Raw genomic sequence first — 24,328 nt, forward strand, 5'->3', positions numbered from 1 at the left:
TGGCACAGAGTCACTATAACCGTGCCAAAAAGCCACTAAAACCGTGGCACAGAGTCACTATAGCCGTGCCACAAAGCCACTTAAACCGCAGCACAGAGTCACTGTAACCGCCGCACAGAGTCACTATAACCATGGCACAGAGTCACTACAACCACGACATTGAGTCACTACAACCGCGGCACAGCGTCACTACAATTATGGCACAGTCACTATAACCATGGCACAGAGGCACTACATCCGTAACACAGAGTCACTACAATTGCGGCACAGTCACTCCAACCACGGCACAGGCTCACTACAACCGTGACACAGAGTCAATGTAACCATGGCAGAGAGTTACAAAAGTGACGGCACAGATTCACTGTAACAGTAACTCAAAGCCATTATTGTGGTGGCACAGAATCACTATAACCGTGACACAGAGTCATTATAACCGTGACACAGAGTTACTACAGCGACGGCACAGAGTAATGGCAAATATGGCACAGGGTCACTACAACCACAACACTGACTCACTATAACCGTGGCACAGAGTCCCGACAACCGTGGCAAAGAGTCATGACAACCACAACACTGAGTCACTATAACTGTGGCACAGGGTCATATAACCATGTCACAGTCACTGCAACCACGGCACAGAATCACCACAACCACACCACAGAGTCACCACAACCACAGCACAGAGTCACTACAACCACGGCACAGAGTCACTACAACCATGGCACTGAGGCACTATAACCATGGCACCGAGGCACTATAATCGTGGCACCGAGGCACTATAATCGTGACACAGTAACTATAATGGTGACATAGAGTCACTACAACCACAGCACAGAGCCACTATAACTGTGGCACAGAGTCACTACAACCGTAACACAGAGTCAGTACAATCAGAGCACAGAGTCACTATAACCGTGACACAGAGTCACTAGAGCCCCGGAGGTTGGGGGAGGGGGGGGCTGCTTTGCAGTGCGGGGGGTGGTTCGGGACTGATTTGCGGTGGGGTAGGGGAGGGGTGGCTAGCTGTGGGATTTTGCTATTGGGCCACTCGCTCAAAATGGTGGCCTGATAGCGGGATTCTCTCGGGAATCCCTCGTATTCTTTGCCATGCGTAAATTTGCATGGCAAGGGATACGGAATTGGTTCCCAATTTGCGCTCCCAAGGGATCGTACATTGGTGCAATATTCCTCCGGTGGGAGAACATTCTGCCGAATTCTCCGTTTCAGAAACGAATAAGGGCGGGATTCTCCGTTTGCCAACGCCAATTTCATAATCGGCGATCGGGCGGAGAATCCCTTTTTACACCCGAATCAGGGGTGGTTCCTGTTTTCGGATGCTTTGTCTCCTCCAAAACAACGTAATCGGGGAGTACGCCGCACGCCATTGGGACGGCCTCAGGACGTTATCTGAAGGCCCTCCCCCGATGCACCCCCCCCCCGATGGGCCGAGTTCACGGCGGCGTGGTTCACTTGTGCTCTCAGTTTTCGTGAACCTGGCTTGGCGGCTGCGGACAGTGTCCAGCGCCGCCACAGTCAGGGGAGAGCCGTGCTGCTGGCCAGGGGGACCTCGGCGAGGGCTGGGGGACTGGTCCGGAGGTGGCAAAGGGGTGTCTAGGGGGGCATTATCTGGCAGGTTGGGTCCGCATGCGGCCGGCGCCATGTTGTACGGCAGGACTGCTGCCAGTAGTCGCCGTGCGCATGTGCGCCCACCGACCCGCCAATTCTCCGGCCGTTTATTTTGTAAAGACCGTGTGTTGTACGTGGCGTGGCTGCTAGACTCTCAGCGGTCGGAGGCCCGGTGCTAGGGCCTCGTCGAATTTTTCATCGTAGAACTAGACACTTCCTCCAGACACAGCCTCAAAATTGGAGAATCCAGCCCGAAGTGTCGCTGGCGGGACTGAATCGGTGGTGTACTACAATGGCAAAATTGGCACCGTTCCCGGAGCAATTCATCAACCGTACCGTCAATTACCACGAGACGAGAATGGTGAAACAATCGAGGCTTTATTGCACAAGGTGTTGTGCGTCCTGCAGCTGGAACCAGAATGGGAGCAGCGCAGGAGAGCACACACTTTTATACGCCACCTGCTGGGTGGAGCCAGCAGGCTGGGATTTACTGTTGTACCTGAAATAGAGTAGCAGTACCGTAATACATGCAATGTGTTACTAGGGTATTTACCACATTCACCCCATGTTTAAAAAAGAGTCCGGCGGGGGTGAAGAAAAACATTACAGATTGAGTCCGTCGGGGGCTCTGACCCTCCGCTGCGATCGCCTCAGTCCTGGTGGTGATGTGGGCGCCGACGTGGTCACCTGCGACTCCGGGAGCGTGTTGTCCTCGTCTTCGTCACCCCGTAGTGGATCCAGTGAAGGGACGGATCCTGCTGGGGCGGGGGCAGCGGTGAGGTTTGCTGGTGGGAGGGTGGGTGGCGCAGGGGTGAATGAGGCAACTGGGGGAGGAAGGAGCGGTATCAGGTCAGGGGTTGTGGGTGGGGACCCAGCAGGTGCCAGGTCCCGGAGGGAGACTGTGTCCTGTCGCCCGTCGGGGTGTGCCACGTAGGCGTACTGCGGGTTTGCATGGAGGAGGTGGACCTTCTCAACCAAGGGATCCGATTTCTGGCTCCGCACATGCTTCCGGAGGACGGGTCCAGGAACTGTCAACCATGTTGGGAGCAAGATCCCGGAGGTGGACTTCCTGGGGAAGGCAAACACACGTTTGTGAGGGATCTCATTAGTCGTGGTGCAGAGGAGAGATCGGATGGAGTGGAGCGCGTCGGGGAGGACCTCCTGCCAGCGGGAGACTGGGAGATTTCTAGACTGAAGGGCCAGCAGGAAGGCCTTCCAGACCGTCCCGTTCTCCCTCTCCACCTGCCCATTTCCCCGGGAGTTGTAGCTGGTCGTCCTGCTCAAGGCGATGCCCTTGCTGAGCAGGAACTGACACAGCTCATCACTCATGAAGGAGCAGCAGCCGGGCCCATCTAGGCCCAGGCGCCCCAGTAAATGGCCACCAAAGTGGACCAAGGTCACAGGGTGGGAATTGCAGCAGGCCGCCTCAACTCCTGATGTACCACCTGAGGATCATCAAATGTGTGGTACACCAGAGCTTATCGCAGAGCGGGTTGTCATCATCCTCTATCCCAAGGACAGGACCCGCCGTTACTGCGAACCGAGCGTCCGCACCCTGTGGTGCGGAAGGCAGGAATCAGAGGGAGTTGTAAAGGGGGGGGGGGGGGGGGGGTGGGTTGGTGCAGGGAGCGTATTCATGGGAGGGGGTGGACGGCAGGGGGGTGTGGGGGTCTGATGGGATGTCTGTGCCAATTGCCAGGCCCCCTATTTGGTGAACCTGGAGGCGTAAGAGCATCCCAGGCCCGTTGGCCCTGGTGCGCACAGCGTGCGGTCTCCTGTGCTTGACCAAGTCTCATGTCCTGCCCATCCTCGCCCTCCTTGTCGGACAAGGCCTGGTGTACATCCATGTCCTCCAGCACATTGCCCTCTGCTGCATGATGTTGTGGAGGACGCACCAGGCCACCAGGATGTGGGACTCTTATAGCGCTAGACTGGAGGGCCCCTCCAGAATGGTCCAGGCACCTGATACGCATCTTCAGGATGCCGAAGCACTGCTCGATCACTCCTCTGGTCGCTGCATGGACATCGTTGTAGCGGGTCTCCGCGTTGGTCTGTGGCCTTTGGATAGGCGTCATCAGCCTGGGGTGGGCCACGAAGAGGTCAGATACCATCGAGTGTGCCAGGATGAAGCAGTTGTGCACACAGCCCGGGTATTGGGTGCAGACGTGCGTGATGCGCATCTTATGAGCATGCACCAGCTGCACGTTTCATCGAGTGGAACCCCTTTCAGTTTGTGAAGACCGGCCTGTCATGGGCCAGAGCTCGTAGAGTGACATGAGTCCTGACAATCACCCCCTGGACTTTGGCATCTCAGTGATGATGGCGAACCTCTCTGCCCAGGCATCCTGGTGGGCTCAGTCCCCATTGAATTTGATGTATTTTGCCGACTGGACATATCGGGCCTCCGGGAGGGCGGAGATGCACCTGTGCACCGAGGACTGTGAGATCCCAGACAGGTCTCCACTCAGCGTCTGAAAGGGCCCCGAGGCGTAAATGTTCAGGGCGACCATCACCTTGACTGCCACCGGGAGCGGGTATCCTCCCCCGGTGCGCCATGATCCAGCAGATATGTTGCATTGTTCCCCTGCTCAGCTTGCGTCTCCAGCAGCATGCCTCCGAAATCTATTGTCTGCAGGGGGTGAAAGGCAGACATGTTGGCATGGTACGTATCCCCGTGCCCAACATGTCCACCACGCTACACGGTGGCCCCGGTCTACACTGCAGACTCTTCCCCGCATGTCCCCCTCCCCTTCTCTCCCTCCTTGCCTACCATCACCCTCAGAGGCGGCAGGGAATGGGGTCAGAAGTGTGAGGATGCCTTGTTGGACAGCTTAGCCAGTGAGTGACCCATCACTGCTCACCATCTCCATAACGGACCCCCATTAGCCCCCAAAGGAGATAAGGGCCCGTGAGGTGGAATGGCCATGACACATGCAGGGATGACCAGGGCAGGCAGTGGAATGTGATCCTGAAGGCAGGTATCAGACTTTGTCAAACGATGAGGAACACCAGAGCTCAAATCACAGCGAGTTGTCATCATCCTGCCGGTGGCGAGGCCCTCTAGTTGGGATCGGGAGGTGATGAGGTTGTCATGTGCGCGGCAGCCCTGGTGCACAAGTTGGGTGGCCTGCCGTGCCAGTTCGGGTTCCATGTCCTGCCCTTCCTGGCCACCCTCCTCATCCACCTCATCGGATGAGGCCTGGCATTCTTCCTCCTCTGCCAGCCTGTCCACCCTCTGCTGCGTGATGTTGTGCAGGACGCAGCAACCACCACGGTGTTCAAGACTCTCCTAGGCTAAGATTGGAGAGTCCCATCAAAGTGGTCCAGGCATCGGAAGCACATCTTTAGGACGACAGTGCACCGCTTAGTGACGTTCCTGGTTGCTGGATGGGCGTTGTTATAGCGGTCCTCCGCTTCAGTCTGGGGCCTCTGGATAGGCATCATGAGCCAGGACCTCAGCGATAACCGTGTCGCCCAAGAGTCAACCCCTCACCTGAAGGAGCACCTCGAAGGTGCCGGGAACCGATGAGTGTGCCAGGAGGTGTGTGTTGTGCGTGTTTCCCGGGTATCGGGCACAGACGTGCAAGATTTGCAGCTGGTGGTCATACACCAACTGCACATTCAGGGAGCGGAAGCCTTTCTTGATGGGGGACACGTGACACATAGGTTATCCCCTGTACATGGGGCATGCCTGTGATGCGGGGAATCTTGCTGCCTCGGCATCTTGGTGGGCCTGGTCTACATAGCAGCTTATATAGTCCGCTGCCCGGGCAAATAGGGCATCCCCCACAGCGTGGATGCACCTGTGTGCGATATTCCAGACAGGTCCCCACTGGGCACCTGGAAAGGCCCAGAGGCATAAAGGTTCAGGGTAATCGTCACCTTGATGACCACCAGGGTGGGTTGTCCTCCTCCACATCCCCGCGGTACCAGTCGCACCATCATCTGGCACAGGTTTTGCATGGGCTCCCTGATTAATCGGAGTCTTCAGCGGCACACATGGTCCGGCACACCCTCGAAGGACAGCTGCCAACGGAATACACGTGTCCTGATGCGGAACCTCCTTTGCACCTCCTCCTCGGCCTGTTGGATAGCCCGCTTTCCAACCTTACTGACTGGCCCCTGCTATTCTGGGGCAGGCTCCTCCTGTGCAGGGTACTCCCCGAGCAGGCCCTGTGCCTCCAACCTCCATAGCGATCATTCCTGGCTGCACTCCAAAATTCATTCGCTGCAGGGGGGAAAAAAGGGAAAACATCTTAACAAGATGAGTATTCCCTTGTCCATCCAGATGACATGGTGACCCTGAGTTGCACTTCATTTCCATCCTTCACATGTGCCCCCAATCCCACACCCATCCCTTGACCGTTGCCCCTGGATATGTTACCTTCCATACTACACCCCTGTTCCCATCAATGAGTGGCAGCGGGTCTGTGATGTGGGGAGCCTCTATCCTAGCCACCCGTCCCTGTTGACAGGGGTACCAGTGGATTCCGCAACCTGTGTCAGCAATGGGCTTTGCGGCCACTGTCCTCTCTCCCCAGTGCGATCTACTGTGGGTGTCCTTATTGGGTTGGCCAGCAGGTTGGCACCTGGTTGTGATGTGGAGAGGGCCAACGTGTGGCGCCAATTGCCTCCAAGCTTTGAGGCTTGTTTGTGGGCTGGTCCGACAGATGGAGTTGAGCGAGGGAAGAGGGCATCTGCTGGGAGCATTGCTGCAGTGTAATGTGGGTCCTGGGTGTGACACCAGGAGCAGGGCGATGGGAGCAGGTGAGCAGCAGGAAAGCAAGGCTTGGAGACAACTGGTGGTCCTGTAGTGTGGGCTAGCTGAGAGTGTGACTGGTAAGGCCTCTGCCCTGAGAGGGGCAGTGCACCAGGGAGGGTGTCACAGGCCGCAGTACATGTGTCCTTTGTTTGGAGTGAGCTCTGCTATTCTGCTTCCCCTGCGGTGGGGCTGCCCCTCTGCAGAGTGCACTAAGGAGTGGCAGCACCTGGGGCTGGATTCTCTGATTTTCAGGCTGTGTCCGGAGGAAGTGTCTAGTTTTACAACGGAAAAATCGGCGAGGCCGCAGCACTGACCCTCCGACTGGTGAAGGGCTAGAAGCTGCGCCACGTAAAACACACGGCCTTCATGAAATAAACGGCTGGAGAATTGCCGGGTCCGTGGCCACGCATGCACACGGTGGTGACCTGCAGCAGTTATGCCATACAACATGGCGCCGGCTGCGCACGGACCCGATCTGCCAGATAGTGCCTCGCTGGGCACCCCCTCGCCACTCCTGGACCGCACCCCACCAGTCCCACAAGCCCTCTCCGAAGCCTCCCCGGCCAGTGGCATGGTTCCCCTCCCCCCCCCTCCCCCTGACTGTGGCGGTGCTGGACATAGTCCGCAGCCGCCACGCCAGCTTCACGAAAACTGTGAGCCCACATGTCCCGCAGCATCGGGAACTCGGGCCATCGGGGGCAGAGCATCGGGCGCAGCATTGGGGGAGGGCCTGCAGGTAGCATTCTGAGGCGGTCCCAACAGCGGGCGGCGTACTCCCCGATGGCACCGTTTTGAAAGGGGCGGCTATTTAAAGAAATAAATTGAGACGTGTCCATTTGAAGAGCTGCAATGAGTTCCAGTTTCTGAAGGTATTTTGTTGGTATGTGTAGAGTGTAGCATGCACCCAGCCAGCCTAAATTACACAGCAAGTTGTACCTCACTGAGTTGCACTGAGCTGAGTGAAGAATGCATCCAGTGACACTACTCTTGGCTGTAAATGTATAACTTCAGTCCTGGGTAGTTGATGTTGGTGCAAGCGCACTGCTCTACTCCTAACAGGTCCCTTATTAATCTTATAAAGAGACCCACATTCAAAAGACTGTGCAGAGATTTACAATAACACACAGTTTTGCATTGGACTAGACTTATGCTTCAATAAGCTCAAATGCTGTGCGATGACCTACTGATGACCTCACACCTTCTGGCTTCAGTTCACTCAGCTGTCAGATCTTATTTTTGACTAACATTACTATTCTGGCATACACCACATGCAACACTGAGAAAGAGGTAATACAATAGCAGCCTTCTGATCTTCTGCATCATGGATAGGAATGATGGCAACATGACCATTTAAACTTGTGCCATTCAGAATTCACATATTAAAAGATACACCTGAGGAAGGAGCAGCGCTCCGGCAGCGAGTGATTCGAAACAAACCTGTTGGACTTTAACCTGGTGTTGTAAGACTTCCTACTGTGCCCAGCCAGTCCAACGCCCGCATCTCCACATCACATATTAAAAGAATACAAAATTCTCTTTTAAAATCTGATGCTCCAATAATTTAGATGGAAATGAAATCTTTATTTTTGTATAAATTTAGAGTACCCAATAATTTTTTCTCAATTAAGGGACAATTTAGCGTGGTCAATCCACCTACCCAGCACATCTTTGGGTTGTAGGGGTGAAACCCACGCAGACACAGGAAGAATGTGCAAACTCCACTTGGACAGTGACCCAGGGCTGGGATTCGAACCCGGGTCTCTGCGCCGTAGTCCCAGTGCTAACCACTGTGCCACATGCCGCCCAGGAAATGAGATCTTTAACCCCTGGAATGAAACCTGTACAGGGCTTTTCAGAGACTACCAGCTCGTAGCAATGCATTTTTCACCACGTTACTGATGACCTTTGACTTCTTTCTGTTTTCAGTCTAAAATCGAATGTGGGCAGGTTTTCCAGTACAAATGATCCAAGGTGGGAAACATTATTCATGGCACTTGATTGCAAAAGTATTTTTGCCAACACAGAACTTCAAATAAATATCCACCTGGGATCATTTTCATTGGGAAATCTGCCCACAATGAAGTCACCTGGTTAAGAGAAAAACGGCAAAACCTCACTCTCCGCGTGGTTTAATAATTGCCGTGTTGCAAACAAATCTTTTGATACATCTGCGTGCAGTTTGCAACACAAAACAGACGACTCGGCATTTGACTAGGCTGTACGAAACTGATCACTGATTTTATTCTTCTGGTTTTATTTAAGCTGCAATCTATTTGAATTGAGTTAAATCAGCTCTGTTAGGTTGCTTCTAATCTTTGCGCCAATGTGGCCTAATCATCTATTGGAGTGGGCTGTTGCTGTCCTTTGTTGTCCATGGCATGGCACATGCCTTTCTCATTTATACTTCAATAACAAGGTTATAAACTTGCCACAATCATTCCATAACTTTGGCTGGCCTGCACTGTAAATTAAAACACAAATGACACTGTAACTGGGGACTAGTTATCCCTCTCTGTTCTGGGTCCCCTCATGGATCAGAGCCTAAATTCCTCAACAACCAGATTTCCAATGAGTCATTACACTGAGATGCCGCAAATAGAGACAAACGTTTAAGGATAAATGAGTCACATAATGTAATTATCATGTAAGATCCTTTGGATTTTACAGACCATCTGCACATTGATTGAATATCTAGTGGTTACAATTGTGGAATGATACAGCACAGAAAGCAGTCTTTTAACCCATGCTGATGTAAACTGTGGGATCGATCGCCACATCAGATCAGGCCCAAGATTCTAGGGAAAGCAGCAGGATCCCCAATATTTGTGGGCGATGGGTGGGAGAGGGAGGGGCTGCAGTGAGGAAAACTGGGCATGCAAGGAATTCGGAGGGATTTGATGACAGAACCTCATTTTCACTTTCTATTCTATTCCCCGTTGGCTTCAGAGGCCGGCTGACTGACAAGCGACTCAGCTGAAGATCGGGAGTGAGACGGGTGGTGGTGGATGTGGGAGTTGGAGATCAAGGACGATCAGAAGGTTTGTGTGGGATTTTGGCTGATCGCAGAATAAGATTTCTTCGAGGAGATGGGGAAGTATGCATAGAATTTACATTTCATAGAATTTACAGTGCAAAAGGAGGCCATTCGGACCCCATAACCCCACCCACCCGTAACCCCACCCAACCCAACTCAACCTTTTTGGACATGAAGGGCAATTTATCATGGTCAATCCACCTAACCAGCACATCTTTGGACTGTGGGAGGAAACCCACGCAGACACGGGGAGAACGTGCAGACTGCACACAGACAGTAACCCAAGTCGGGAATCGAACCTGGGACCCTGGAGTTGTGAAGCAACTGTGCTAACCACTGTGCTACCGTGCTGCTCTGGGCTACTCCTGCTTCTTTTAGTCCATAAGCAGTGGTTAAAAGAACACCAAACTGCTTGATCAGGCCGTGCCTGCCTCCCTTTAGCTGCTTGGTTTCACCAACCATGTGAAGGCTGGCCGCCCATGTACTTTAAATTTAAATGGCTGCCTAAATCTGAGGAATGGAGTCTTATTAACATATCACAATCAGAGCTGCTCTCCAGAATATCGTTCCTGGATGCCCTGAACTCCACTGTGACTAAATAGGTGCATAGGTTGGGATCGGACATTGCATGTTTGCCAATTTAACCACCTCCACGATTCTTACCCATCTGTCTGTTATCTTCAACCTTTACTTCACACATCAGAGGATCGGGATAAGACTACACTCTAGAGCGGTGCATTTTCCATACATCTGGGGCAGGATTCTCCGAGCCTCTGCGCCAAAATCGCGATCGACGCGGGGGGCGGAGAATGGGCGTTAACACTGGAATCCGGTGCGATGGCGCTCCCACGATTCTCCGGTCCCCGGAGAATTGCCGTGAATTGCGTGTGCGCGGTCTACGCAACGCAGGTAGGGGCCATTGACAGAGGCCTCCGCAGCAATACTCCAAGTGTAACTGGCCGATGTCCCGACAGCGTGGGTCTCTCATGGTCCCACCCGTCGGTAACTCGGCGTGGCGGCTGTGGACTCAATCCGTGGCCGCCCTGATGGGGGGGCGGGGAATCTTTCACCGGGTGGGGGGGGGGGGGGGCCTCACAGACGGCCAAGCTATCGATCGGGGCCACAGTTCCGTGGGCACACGCAATCTCGGGGGGGGCCTTTCTTTTTGGTGCCGGTCCGCAGTGTGGGTCCGCCATGTCACGCGGCATGGCCGACGCAGGCCGCTGCAGTGCGCATGCGTGGACCCACGACCGGAACGGACCCACGACCGGAAGTGCAGGGCCCTGTATCGGCCGCCGGAGCTCCAAGGATCACTCCAAGTGCCTGCTCGCCCCCACTAGGTAGGAGAATCACTCTGGACTTTCTTCAGGAATGTCCCGCGTTTTGATGGGGGGACATTATTGGAGAATCCCGCCCCTGGAATGTAGGTGCACATTATCCCCGAGGAATATAGAATTCAGTTCTGTACAGATACTAGAGTAGCTGGGGTTGTCCTCCTTATTGAAATGAAGGTTAAGGGGAGATATAGCAGATGTATTCAAAATCATCAAGGGTTTTTATGGATTATGCAAGGAGAAATTCTCCACTGAAATAAAGGATTGGTAACCAGAGGGGGCAATTTTAAGGTAATTGCCAAAATTACCAGCAGCGTAGGAAGAATGTGATTGCACTGGAGGGGGTGCAGAGGAGATTCACCAGAATGTTGCCTCGAATGGAACATTGAAGTTATGAAGAGAGGCTGAATAGGCTTGGGTTGTTTTCTCTGGAGCAGAGAAGACTGAGGGGCGACCTGATCGAGGTGTACAAGGTTATGAGGGGCATGGACAGGGTGGATAGAATCATAGAATTTACAGTGCAGAAGGAGGCCATTCGGCCCACGGAGTCTGCACCGGCCATTGGAAAGATAACCCCACTTAAGCCCACACCTCCGCCCTATCCCCATAACCCCACCTAGCCTTTTTGGACACTAAGGGCAATTTAGCACGGCCAATCCACCTAACCTGCACATCTTTGGACTGTGGGAGGAAACCGGAGCACCAGGAAGAAACCCACGAAGACACGGTCAGAACGTGGAGACTCCACGCAGATAGTGACCAAGCCAGGAATCAAACCTGGGACCCTGGAGCTGTGAAGCAACTGTGCTAACCACTGTGCTACCGTGCTGCCCTCCAGAATGTCTTTCCTGGATGCCCTGAACTCCACTGTGACTAAATAGATGCATTAATGGTGGGTTGGGATCGGACTTTGCATGTTAGGGAGCAATTGTTCCCCTTAGTTGAAGGGTCAGCTATGAGAGAACACAAATTCAAGGTGAGGGGCAAGAGGTTTAGGGGGGATTTGAGGAAAAACTGTTTTACCCAGAGGGTGGTGACGGTCTGGAACGCACTGCCTGGGAGGGTGGTAGAGGCGGGTTGCCTCACATCCTTTAAAAGGTACCTGGAAGAGCACTTAGCACGTCATAACATTCAAGGCTATGGTCCAAGTAATGGCAATGGGATTAGCCAGGCAGGCAGGTCAGGTGTTTTTCATGCAGCAGTGCAGACTCAATGGACCAAATGGCCTCTTTTGCTCTATATTATTCTGTGATTCTGCTGCATCGTTTTGTGTTTTACCCAATGGCAACTAAGTGCCCCAGTGAAAAGGCAATTCTAATCCTGAAGGTGATGCTCAAACCATCTACTACCATTTGATGTAGTTCAACAAATATAATAATCTTTTAAAAAATATATTTTTATTCAAATTTGAAATATTTAAACATTTTTACAACAAATAAACACAACCTCAATGCTGTCGCCCCCGAACTATCCTCCCTCACCCTTGAAGGCAACCAGATCCCCAAAGTGTAAGATAAACAAAGCTCGCATCTTGTGGAACCGTCTCCAAATCTAAAGAACTCCATTAGATCCTCCAGCCAAACCGAGGCATGAGGGGGGGTGGAGAAGCTGCCCTCCACCCCAACAGGACCTGCCTGTGAACTATCAACGAGGCAAAGGCTAAGATGTCTGCCCCCACACCTGTCTTCAATGCTGGCAGGTCTGACACGCCAAATCTGGCCTGCAGGGGTCCAGGCTCCAAATCTACATGTCGGACCTCTGACACGGTGCTCAAAACTGCTCCCCAAAATTTCTCCAACCTCGGGCAGGACCTTAACATATGGACATGATTGGCTGGGCCCTCTCACAACGCTCGCAGCTATCCTCCACCCCTCCAAACAACTGGCTCATCCTCGACTTCATGAATTAACCCCAGCCTCGTGCATGAGGTTGAGGCATTGACTCTTTGCAGCAATTCAGACCATAATCCCTCCTCCAACACTATCCGTAACTCTTCCTCCCACTTGACCTTAATCCCTTCCATGGACCTGTTACCTTCCTCCATAATCCTACTGTAAATTGCCACAACATCCCTGCCCTCCAGTCCCCCCACCGACAGCACCTCCTCCAGCAATGAGGAGGACGGTGACACCGGAATGTTCAGGAAGACCTTTCTTGCAAAGTTCCGCACCTGCATATACATGAAGCCCTCCTCACTTTGGAGCCCAAACCTCACCCCCAACTCCTCCAAGCTTGCGAACTGCAATCCTTTATCTCTTTCACCCCTCTCTCCTCCCATCTCCGGAACCTCGCATCCATCCTACCTGGCTCAAACCCATGGTTCCCTCTTATCGGTATCACGCTCGAGCCTGCCCTCAACTTAAAGTGCCGTCGGAATTGCCTCCAAACCTTCAGAGTGACTACCACCACAGGACTACCCGAGTACCTCCCAGGGGCAAATGGTAGTGGCGCCGTTGCCAGCGCCTGCAAACCCGACCCTTTACAAGAACCTGCCTCCATCCGCATCCACAAAGCCTCCATCTCTCTACTCCAGCCCGCACCTGCTCCACTTTTGCCGCCCAGTAATAGTATAAAAAATGTGGAACGGCCAAACTCCCCACCGACTGCCGCCCCCTTTGGAGCACCGTCTTCCTTATCCTAGCCACCTTCCCTGCCCATACAAACGACGAGACCAGCTTGCCGACCCCCTAAAGAATGACTTTGGCAAAAAGACCGGCAGACTGGAACAGAAACAGGAACTGTGGCAAAATGTTCATCTTTACTGCCTGCAGCCTGCCTACCAGCTACAAGGGGAGACGATGCCATCGCACCAAGTCCTCCTACACCCTCCCCACCGGCCTCGTGAAATTAAGCTTACAAAGTCGTGCCTAGTCTCACGCCAACTGCACCCCCAAATACGTAAAATGAGTTCTCGCTACCCAGAATGGCAACCCTCCCATTCCTGCCCCTGGAGAAGACACCACAAAATACTTATTCCTCAAAATTTAACTTTTACCCCCAAAACGCCCCAAATTTCCTTGGCACCCCCGTGATATCCCCCACCGACGAGCTTGGGTCCGAGATGTACGGCAGCAGATCATCCACATACAGAGACAACCTATGCTCCCCCCCCCCCCCCCCACTGTCTTCTTCCATAAGTCCGAACTCCTCCATGCTCAATCGCCAGCGCGAAAAGAAGGGGGATGGGGCATCCCTGCCTCGTTCCCCGAAATAATGGGAAGTACCCGGAATTCATATTGTTCATTTGCACACATGTTGTCGGATCTTTGCATAACAATTACACTCACGCCACAAACTTAGGCCCAATCCCAAATTTCTCCAGCACAGCAAACAAATAACTCCACTCCACTCCGTCAAACACCTTTTCCGCATCTGACACCACCTCCAGCACCCTTTCTTCTGCCAACGAAAGCACCACATTCAGCAGCCTCCGCACATTCAACGACATCTGCCTGCCCTTGATAAACCCCGTCTGATCCTCCCCACCACCTTCGGAAGGCACTCCTCTCCTCCAACCTCACTGGCAATACCTTCGGCAATATCTGAGCATTCACCCATTCAGCAGAGAAATGTGCCTCTACGACCACATTCCACCGGATCGTTCTTTTATTTTAAAGTAATAGCGAGATGGATGCCTGTCCCATCATCTCCGGCAATACTCCCGTTACCATTGCATCCTCAAACATTTCTACCATCAGCAGTGCCAACTTATCCCTACATTTTTTATAAAACTCCACCGGGGACCCATCCAGCCCAGCACCTTACCCGACTGTATTTTTCCTATTGCCGCCTGAACGTCTTCCACCCTCATTGGTTCCTCTAATCCAGCCTTTTCCTCCTCCTCCCCCAGATGCTCCAGAAATTCCCTCATTTGCAACTCAAACAAGTCACTATAAAAGCCTTCAAACATCTTATTCATCTGCTCCGGCGCCACCAACGGCCCACCCAGCCCATCCCCAATCCGCACGATCTCCCTCGCTACTGCCTGCCGCGGAGCTGGCCAGCCGGCAATCGACTGGTCTTCTCACATACTCATAGATGAACCCCCCACGCTTGCCTGAGCTGCCGGACTGCCCTCCCCATGAAGAGAACATGAAACTTCACCAGCAACTCCTTCCTCCTCATCAAAAGTTCCGGCTCTGGGTCCTCCGCATATCTCTCATCTAACTCCAAAATTAGCTGCTGCCATTCCTCCTGTGCCTCCCTATCCACCTTCTCCTTGAATTAAATGACCTCTCCCCTCACTGCAGCCTTCAACGCCTCCCAGACGGTGAGATCTCCCCATTCTGGTTAAACTCGACATACACCTTCACCATTTTAGGACAAAGGTTCTGATCTGCCACCAAACCCATATCGAGGCTCCACGCCAGGCTCTGGGCTGGACCCTTCTCCAAGACCACATCTACCCAGTGTGGAGCATGGCCTGATACCACGATCGCCGAATACTCTACCGTCTTTGTCCCAGTTAGCAGCGCCTTCCCACCATGAAAAAGTACAGGTGCTGAAACTGCCTGGCCATCACTACAGCCATCTTTTCAATCCATAAAGGGAAAGGACAACATAAAGGAAATCCAGCAAAGTCCAAACTCAGCCCAGTCCCAGGTTTATGTGTTCACAAACGCCTCCGCCGCCATCTCAAAGTGGTATTCTCTGCCGTTATCTGTGACCCTTAGCTTCGTTGAGTAGATCACACCAAACTTTGATACAATGCTGACTTAGCCCAACCGAATTTTGCCCGTCTCCTCACCAGCTCGGCTGTCAGATCCTGATATATAAGCATACTATTACTGTCCCACTCCACCTCCTGCTTCCCCTTCGTCCACCTCAGTGCCTTCTCCTTCACTTGATAATTGCTTTTTTCTTAATGTATTTATTTTAAAGTGTTCCAATTAAGGGGCAATTAATGTGGTCAATCCACCTAACCTACAGATCTTTGGGCTGTGAGAATAAAACCCACGCAGACACAGGGAGAATGTGCAAACTTTACACAGACTGTGACCCAGGCCGGGATTGAACCCGGTTCCTTGGTGTCACCCTGCCGCCCTACTTGAAAATAGTGAAAGCAGACAATCGCAGCTATCAGCGGTTCATTCGTTCTTAGTTTCAGCTGGAGCGATCAGTGGGACCTGTCCAATGTTCCCTCCCCTTCCCCATCAGCTTGGGCAGCATCTTGGTAAAGTACTCTGTAGGCCTCAGGCCCTCGCACCCCCTCAAGCACACCCACGATCCTCAAATGTTGCCTTTGTGACCTATTCCCTAGGTCCTCTACTTTGGCTCTCAGCTCTCTGTTGATATCTGCCACCTTCCGCAACTCCTCACCCATAGAGGTGAACTGGTCACTATGCCGTGACAATGCTTCTTCCATCCCCTTCATTTTCCCGCACCGCTATCAAACTCCTTCACCAACTCCTCTCTCATCAAGGCAAGGGTCTCACCCACCCACTTATGCGAGGATAACATCACTGTCGGGTGCCGTTCAAATGTTTTGAGTACAGCCGCTCAAACTCCCCGGCCATCACTTCAGCCACCTTTTCAATCATGAAGGGTGCGGCTCCACCCGACGAGCTCTCTCCCACCATCTTTTTTCCTGCTGAACTCCTCACTGACTTTGGACTTTCACTCACTCCCTTTCCCCTGGGTTCTTTTTTCTGGTTTTTGACATTCTTGAAATGCCTTAGACCTTCCCACAACTTCTCACGTTGGAATTTTCCCAAAAACTGGGTGTAAAGAGTCCAAAAAAGACACCTCTCGCAGGAGCCACCAAACATGTGACCTCCACCTACATGCCGCAACTGGAAGTCTTTTAGTTACAATAATCCTAACCTTGATGCTGCTTTTCAGATAATCCCAGCAATGATATCTGGCTCCATTGATACATCCTCAGCAATACATCCTTACTTGAATACTGTGTGTCCCAATTTCCCATTCTACCTGTTTTCATTTGAAAAGATGATGATAGCCATGGTGCCATAAAAATCATATGGATGTCCTTGCGCAGTTTTTGGTTATTTATTATTTTGCGCTGACTTCAAGCTGAATATATAGATGACTTGCACCAACTCCTTTTTTAGAGATCAGAAACGAAACCATGGCCTATTTATTGAAAATGAGGAGCGTACCTCTTATACTAGGTGACAGAATTTGAATTTAGATGATCACTTTTCCTTCCTTGTTTTAGACTGGCCTGAATAAGGTATAAGTGGCACACGAGGAGAGAAAATGTATACTGCCTAAGAATAGGTGCACCTGGCTGAAACTCACTTTTGCTACCTTCGGTAGTAGAGATCAACGTCCAATCTGCTTTGAAGTATTCTTGCTCATTGGACATAAAGTGCTAGTGAGTATGGAGTTGTGGAAAATTTGAAATTGCAATGGGAGGGAAAGTTCAGCTTATCTCAGAAATGGAGAGAGTAATTTAAGTGTTTCTTCTTTAATGTACAAAGATAGAGCATCATTTTGTACTAAAAATATGTTAATTGAGCTTGCGTTCTCTTTTTAAATATAGTGCAGTCCAACACCAACAGCAACCTTCAATTTCACCAGAGGGGCAGCGGATATTCTCAGCATCTTGAAGTCTTTTGGTGGCGAGATTAAAGGCATTCAATGCATTCGACTGATTTAGAAATCATTTTGTGATATAAACAACTAAAATCCCAAACTCATGTCACTTTGAACCTTTAACAGACAGTAGTTGAGAGCTAAAATGTATTCACCAGTATTCAGCAGGATTTAAACTCTGACTTTCTGAAATGAAGTACAGTTAGCAATGTTATTATTTAACAGTGATAAAATCAGTGGCGAAAACACTCCAACACCAACAGCAACCTTCAATTTCACCAGAGGGGCAGCGGATATTCTCAGCATCTACAAAGCTAAAAGCAGGAAACTAAGGCCCACATATCCTGTTCTTAAGTTAATAAATGATCATTAGAGCACTTGGTTTAATATTAATGATGATCCAAATGTATCAAAAATACAGAATTCTTAATTTGTTTTCCTTGTGGAAATCTCCAAGAAGAAAAGTTAATGGAACTTTTACATAATTGAATCCATTTAGTGCTGAATTGTGTCCCTAATAGCTAAATTCAAAGTGCTTGACTACAAACATTACTTGCATTAGAAAAATTCAAAATAGATTGCATATAAAACTTCTCAACTGTTGTGTCACAGTATTATAAATAAATCCCAAAATAGTGGGCAATTTATGTGTGGTTTCCTATCTGAGTTTATAACCATTGAAATCAATACGAACAACAGCAAACCAAACTTTAGGAATTTGACAGAGAATTTACTTACAAGATAAGTTCAGTCATAATCCACTTTATTGCGGCAAAGAAGACATAATAAGGCTGCAGAGAAGAAACTGAATTAGTTCAAGCAGGCATGAACATTCTGTTCTTCAATAGTACCAACAAGTCAAAAACTGGTAGAATTAATTTATATAAAGATGTGGATTTCATTTGATCTTAGACATAAAATGTTAAGTTTTAAAATTCTAATAAGGGGAACTAGTTACAAGATAGTCAGTACGTTGCTAAAACATGAAGACATTGTAGGTTAAATTCACTGGTTTCTGGCTCTGTTGCATTCAGAAGGAAATTACCGTTTTACGTGTTCTTTTAATTCACTCTCAGGATATAGGTATCTATCTTGTTATTTTTTATAGTCATTTGATAAAACCAAAAGCCTTGCTAGGCCACTTCAGAGAGCAAATGTGAGCCGTCACATAGAGGTCAGACCAGATAAAGGCATTATGTTTCCTCCCATAAAATACACAAATTAAGCAGTTTGGTTTTACAATTGGTAGCTATACGGCAATTTTATTTTTCTGATGCTAGCTTTATGATTCCAGACCTTTTATAAGGTGGGATTCTTCGGCTTCCCAGATGCATGTTTTTTTGGGCAGTGGTCGGCAGCGTGCCGTTCACTGGTGGCGGGATTCTCTTTTCCCGCCGCTGTCAGTGGGAATTCTCATTGAAGCCACCCCATGCCACCGGGAAACCTGTGAGCAGGGGTGCGCTGCCAGTGAGACTTGAGAATCCTGCTGCCAGTGAACGGCCAGAGAACTCAGGCCATAAACGTAATTCAAATTCTAAAATTACCATGGTAGGATTTTAACCCATGTTTTCTGGATTATTGATCCATATCTATAGAATAATAGTCAAGTAACATAACCACTACACCACAGTGCCTTAAAATTATTTAGCGTACATAACACTGCAGTCATTGAAGGCACAATGTTTCATTGTGCTTTCAGTGTTCTTATATTATTTGAAGATCATTCAGGTAAGGGAATTAATTCGGTACACCCAGGAGTAATAATGTAATACATATCTTCTATTAGCAACAACAATGTTATTAAGAGCCTTCCTATGCACAACAGTTTTCTCATGCTGTGTGAAATTTAGTTGATGTTTTTCCCACGATGAAATTAGATTGTTTAATATTGGGATTCTAATCAGTTTTAGTTAAAATTGATAAACACCCGCAAATACACGAAGACCTGGATTTTCGTCAAGACGGAGCCATGGTGAAAATGGCAGAAGTGCCAGAAAATCATATTTCCTGCCCCCAAATTCCAATTTTTGCAGGAGTGGTTCCTGTTTTGTATATGCGGTTCCCTGAGGCAGCTGGCTGTTTAAATCACCCGTTGCCTCAGCTGAAGTCAGATTCTGATAGCCCAGAAAAGTGAAATCTAAAGTGTGCAGAGTATAACTGTTAAGAAAAGGTTTGAACTCTGTGCATTTCTTTGGATAGCCAGGGGACAACTTTGAAGAGGTAAGGTATCCTTTTGGATCTGATCGTGGGAAACCTTTGAGGGAGAGGATGCCCTTTGGTCAGGTTCCTTTTGGGGGAGGTCGGGTGCACTTTGGAATTGTTAAAAGTAGGCATGAATTTGTGTAGAAAGTGCATATACTCATTAACTGTCGAGCTCATTGGACCTGTCAAAGCCCAACTGACATGAGGGCTTTTCAAAAGTGTGAAGAGGAACTATCAAAAACACCTGCCAAAGGGAGCTGTCAAGTCATCAAGGCATTTAGAAGTCCTGCACTTTAAATTTTTGAAAGAAAATATCTAGAGTGTTAAGAAAAATCACTCTGTCTGTTGATATAAGGCTGAGGGCTTCCATTGCTGGATTACTGCTGCATGACTGATATCACAATCATCTGTAATCACAGTCAGGTGACTGCCATTTCAGAGTTCAGTTTGATTGACAGCTAAAAGAGGTTATTGACTCTTTGAAGTGGGATTATGAATTCCAGTGCTTGTTGCTACAAGGGATTGTGCGCTTAAATGAAATGTTTACTATTATAAGGCTTTATGCTATTGAAGGATTGCAAATTTAGTAAATGTTTCACGAAATAGAGATGTTCAAAATCATGAAGGGGCTAGACAAAGTAGATAGGGAAGAAATTGTTCCCACTTGTAAAAGGATCAAGAACAAGAAGGTACAGATTTAAGTAATTTTGAACAGCAGTAAATGTGATGTGAGATAAAACCTTTTCACGCAGCAAGCGGTTCGGGTCTGGAATGCACTGCCTGGAATTTTTGTGGAGGCAGGTTCAATCAAGGCATTCAAGAGGGCATTAAATGATTACTTGAATAGAAACAATGTGCAGCAGTATGGAGAAAAGACAGGAGAGTAGCACTAAGCCATGATGCTTCTTTAGAGAGCTGGTGCAGACACAATGGTCCAAATGGCCTCCTGCAATATAACGATGCTGTGATTTTGGGAATGCAAGTGTTTTCTTCAATACAGTGAGGTCAGCAATTGACATTCAGAACTTGATTTTATCTAATCTCTACATAGGTCCTGAGGTTTGTCCATGGTGGATACTGGGTGAGTTGGCATTTTGGGTGTAAGGACAAAGGGTGGTGGGTGGGGGTGGGGGGGGGGGCATGTGTTGGCATGGATTGACAGTAAGTTGGCATAAGGGGTATAAAGGGCCATTAGGTAGGTAGAGGCGTATGGGTTGGCAAGGAGGGTATGAGGGGACATGGGGAAGTGGGGGCAGTGGTAGAGGTAGGCATGGAGTTTGAGGAGTTATGGGGTGAGTTTCGGGCATAAGTTTGCATAGCGAGTATGAGCGGTTATAGGATGGCTACAAGGCATGAGGTGGCATGGGTTGACATGAATGGGGCATGTGGAGTGTGTGGGGGTGTGAGGGGTGATGGTTGGAAGGATGCCTCTTGCCTTAATTCTTTTTAAAAAACATTTGGGCACAGTGCCGGAGCCCGAGGCAGGCCTTGTACCCAGCCCGGCCTGCACATGGCATTCTCTTTTTGGCGTCCCCCTCCCTGACTTCTGATATAGCCGGCCCCCAACTCTGACTGAAAATCTGACAGCCAGGCAGCCATTTTAAACAATCAGGTTTGAAGAGCCGGGAATTCTCCCGACTCTGCGTACCCGGTTCACGGACGAAAATACAGGCCCAAGTCTCTGATTTGTTCTGTTCACACATCAATCTCTGCATATGGAACATTACTGTAATGCTCACTGTACTTACATCCAGTAAGCTATGTGCACTGTCGCTATTGTCTACGGTTGCTCTACACATGGCTTGGTAGTCATAAAGTGTTATTCTAAAAAAGAAAAGCAGAAAACTACTTAACAGGAAAAGGAACAGAATAAAATTTTTCAAATCAAAATGAAAAACAATATTTCAATTACAGGTCATCATAACTTAAAGTAAAGGGACTGAAGAAAACACACAGAATACAGTGGCCCGGAATTTGTAGTTGTAATGATGGCAAACTATCAATGTTGTCGTCATTACTCTGTGGAACTGACAGCAGCTTCTGCCGTCCACATATGCAGAGTTAAACTTAGAAATCCAGGAGTTGATTTCAGTGATGCCTGCTATTCCACAGCGTGCGCTGTTGAAAATCTCAATGATGGAAATCTCAGCAAACACTTGAATCGACGTGATCTTCCACTTTTTACACTGTCAGTCTGGCTGTGTAAACCCTTCAAAATGTTACGCATTGTTTGTTGAGGTGTAGCTGGGTCTTTTATGGCATATGTTATAATTACAACTAAATAACCTTTCTTGCTCTGACAGAGTAATGTTATATTTGTAGAATGTAAAATTTCTACAGCACGATAAAAAGAAATTCCATAGATTTTCAAAATAGCAAGTTATTTTTTTGTTTGATATTTCAGCTTCCACCTTAACCGCATGTGTAGGTCCCAATCTTTATTTCGCTGTCTGTAAAATGATTAAAAAGTGAAGGATAATCAGTGCTTTTTGTTTCTTGGTTTGCTGTCAGAAAACTCTTCAGTGATTGGCTACCTATCCTACGTGATGACAGCACTGTTACCGGATGCTTAAAAAAAAAACCTTGAGCTTGCGTCGGAATAAAGCTGACACCCGAAAAGGCAAAATCTGCACCAAAGAGATTGCTCGAACTTTGCGGGCAGCTTTCTAAGAGGCCAGTGGTGAGTATTATCCCTTTGCTGCTGACCACAAAATCCGGACCATTAGATCAAGGCATTGTAACAAGTATAAAACACGATCACAATAAAATATTTGAACGTTCTTCGAGAAGGGATTGATGAATTTTCACAATCAAGCGTTCATTACGGAAAACCACAGTTTAAAACATGTATTAATTTCGGAGTAAACAGATTGAGTTGGAAAAGAGTTGGCCAACTAGACTTACATGGAACATGCACTGCTTTATCAAATCCAAGTAAACAAAATGATAGCAGTTTATCATTGATCTTGGATCAGTAGGATAGTATATCACTAAATAATGTACTATAGCTTAATGGCCCATATTATGGAGGATGGCAAAATGTGTAGCGTTCATCGCCATTCCGCCTCTGAAACTGATAGCAACGTCTGGAGTCTGCACATGTGCAGTTAAACAAGGAAAACCAGAAGTTTTTGTCAGTGAATCTCTGAGTCCCCATATGTGTGCTGTTGAACTCCCCTCATAAACGACATACAAGTAGAGATTACTGAACTGCTGAGAACTTGTCCTTTTGAATGATTAATCTCACTATGAAAACACATGAGAAAGAACGAGGTGTGACAGGGATGTTAGCAGCTTCATTACAGCCTCACTGTTTCCAAAAGATATTTCTATATTTCTGGAAAATGCATCCGTAATGATGAAGAAAATTCACATATTTTTAAACCATATATATATATTTCAGTGTCTGCCTTAATCCCATGTGTAGGCGCAAACATTTGTTTTGCTGCCTCTAAAATGTTAATTCAAAGTGAAAAATTCAAGGCATTTTACTTCCTGATTTGTTGTCTGAGAGAATTTTTCAATGTGATTGGCAGTTTACCCTGCTTGTTGACATCACTGCTGTTGGATAGCTGGAGATCCCGTTGACTTAGCACCAGATTCAAACAGACAACAGGGAAAGGGGAAATCAACGCGATAGAAATTGCTCGATCTTCGTGGGTAGATTTCCTCAAGAGAAGAGGGAGTTGTGGTTGTGGTTTTGTCACAGACCGGAACAAAGAGGCCAATAAGTGTGGGTTTTGAGGTGCTAATCAGTTATGGATAGCTGCTCAGTGTGACATTTTATTCTATAGACATTAGCAATCATTTTTAAAAGAAAGGCATTTATTTGTTAGCATAAAACTGTCATTGATGACTCCTGTCCATGCTTTCTTCTCCAATTACTTGTTATTTCTTCCCATTACAGAATCATTCAAGCCACAAAAATAGGATTTTTCACACCTATGAAATGTGATGTATTGAATTATTTCTGTTCAAATTCAAACTAGATGAAAAATAATACTGATATGCAAAACATTGGGTGCGATTCTCCACTCCCACGCCGGTTGGGAGAATCGCCTGGGCCGCCAAAATTTCCGGGGACGCCGGTCCGACGCCCTCCCGCGATTCTCCCAAGCGGCGGGAATGGCCTGGTCGAGTTTCGCGGGCCGCAGGCCGGAGAATCGCCGGAGACACCCAAAATGGCGATTCTCCGGCACCCCCGCTATTCTGAGGCCCGGATGGGCCGAGTGGCCAGGCCAAAACGGCGGGTTCCCCCCGGCGCCGTCCACACCTGGTCGCTGCAGTCGTGAACGCTGGGGGGGGCGGCCTGTGGGGGGGGCGAGGGGGGATCCTGCACCGGGCTTCACCTAGAATGTGGGGTGGCCCGCGATCGGTGCCCACCGATCGTCGGGCCGTCCTCTCTGAAGGAGGACCTCCCTCCTTCCGTGGCCCCGCAAGATCCGTCCCCATCTTCTTGCGGGGTGGACTTAGAGAGGACGGCAACCACGCATGCGCGGGTTGGCGCCGGCCAACCCGTGCATGCATGGATGGCGTCCGTTATGCGGCGCCGGCCGCGTCATCTATGCGGTGCCGCTTTTACGCGGGCGACAAGGCCTGGCGCGTGTAGATGACGCAGCCCCGATACTGGCCCATTGTCAGGGCCTTAATCGGTCGGGACCCGGGCCATTCCGCGCCACCGTGAACCTCGACGGCGTTCACGACGGCGGGGCCACTTCGGCGTGGGAGTGGAGAATCCTGCCCACTGTATATGGTTCTCCCTCTGCAAGTACTGCCACCCCCTTTCATCACTCCCATTCTGAGTCGAGCCCT

The 24,328-nt window shown here is 49.3% G+C and overlaps 1 protein-coding gene across 1 annotated transcript in view; it reads right to left on the bottom strand.

Moving 5' to 3' along the window:
• Nucleotides 1–24,328, bottom strand: part of cacna2d3a (calcium channel, voltage-dependent, alpha 2/delta subunit 3a) — a 1,400,547-nt gene that overhangs the window by 196,471 nt on the left and 1,179,748 nt on the right. Inside the window, exons 32-33 of the mRNA XM_072472475.1 lie at nucleotides 21,265–21,340; nucleotides 18,053–18,105 (exon numbers count right to left, since the gene is read on the bottom strand). Of these exons, the coding sequence (XP_072328576.1) occupies nucleotides 18,053–18,105; nucleotides 21,265–21,340 (129 nt within the window). The remainder of the gene's footprint in view (nucleotides 1–18,052; nucleotides 18,106–21,264; nucleotides 21,341–24,328) is intronic.

Source organism: Scyliorhinus torazame, chromosome 13, assembly GCF_047496885.1.
Source record: "Scyliorhinus torazame isolate Kashiwa2021f chromosome 13, sScyTor2.1, whole genome shotgun sequence".
Taxonomy (NCBI): Eukaryota; Metazoa; Chordata; class Chondrichthyes; order Carcharhiniformes; family Scyliorhinidae; genus Scyliorhinus; species Scyliorhinus torazame.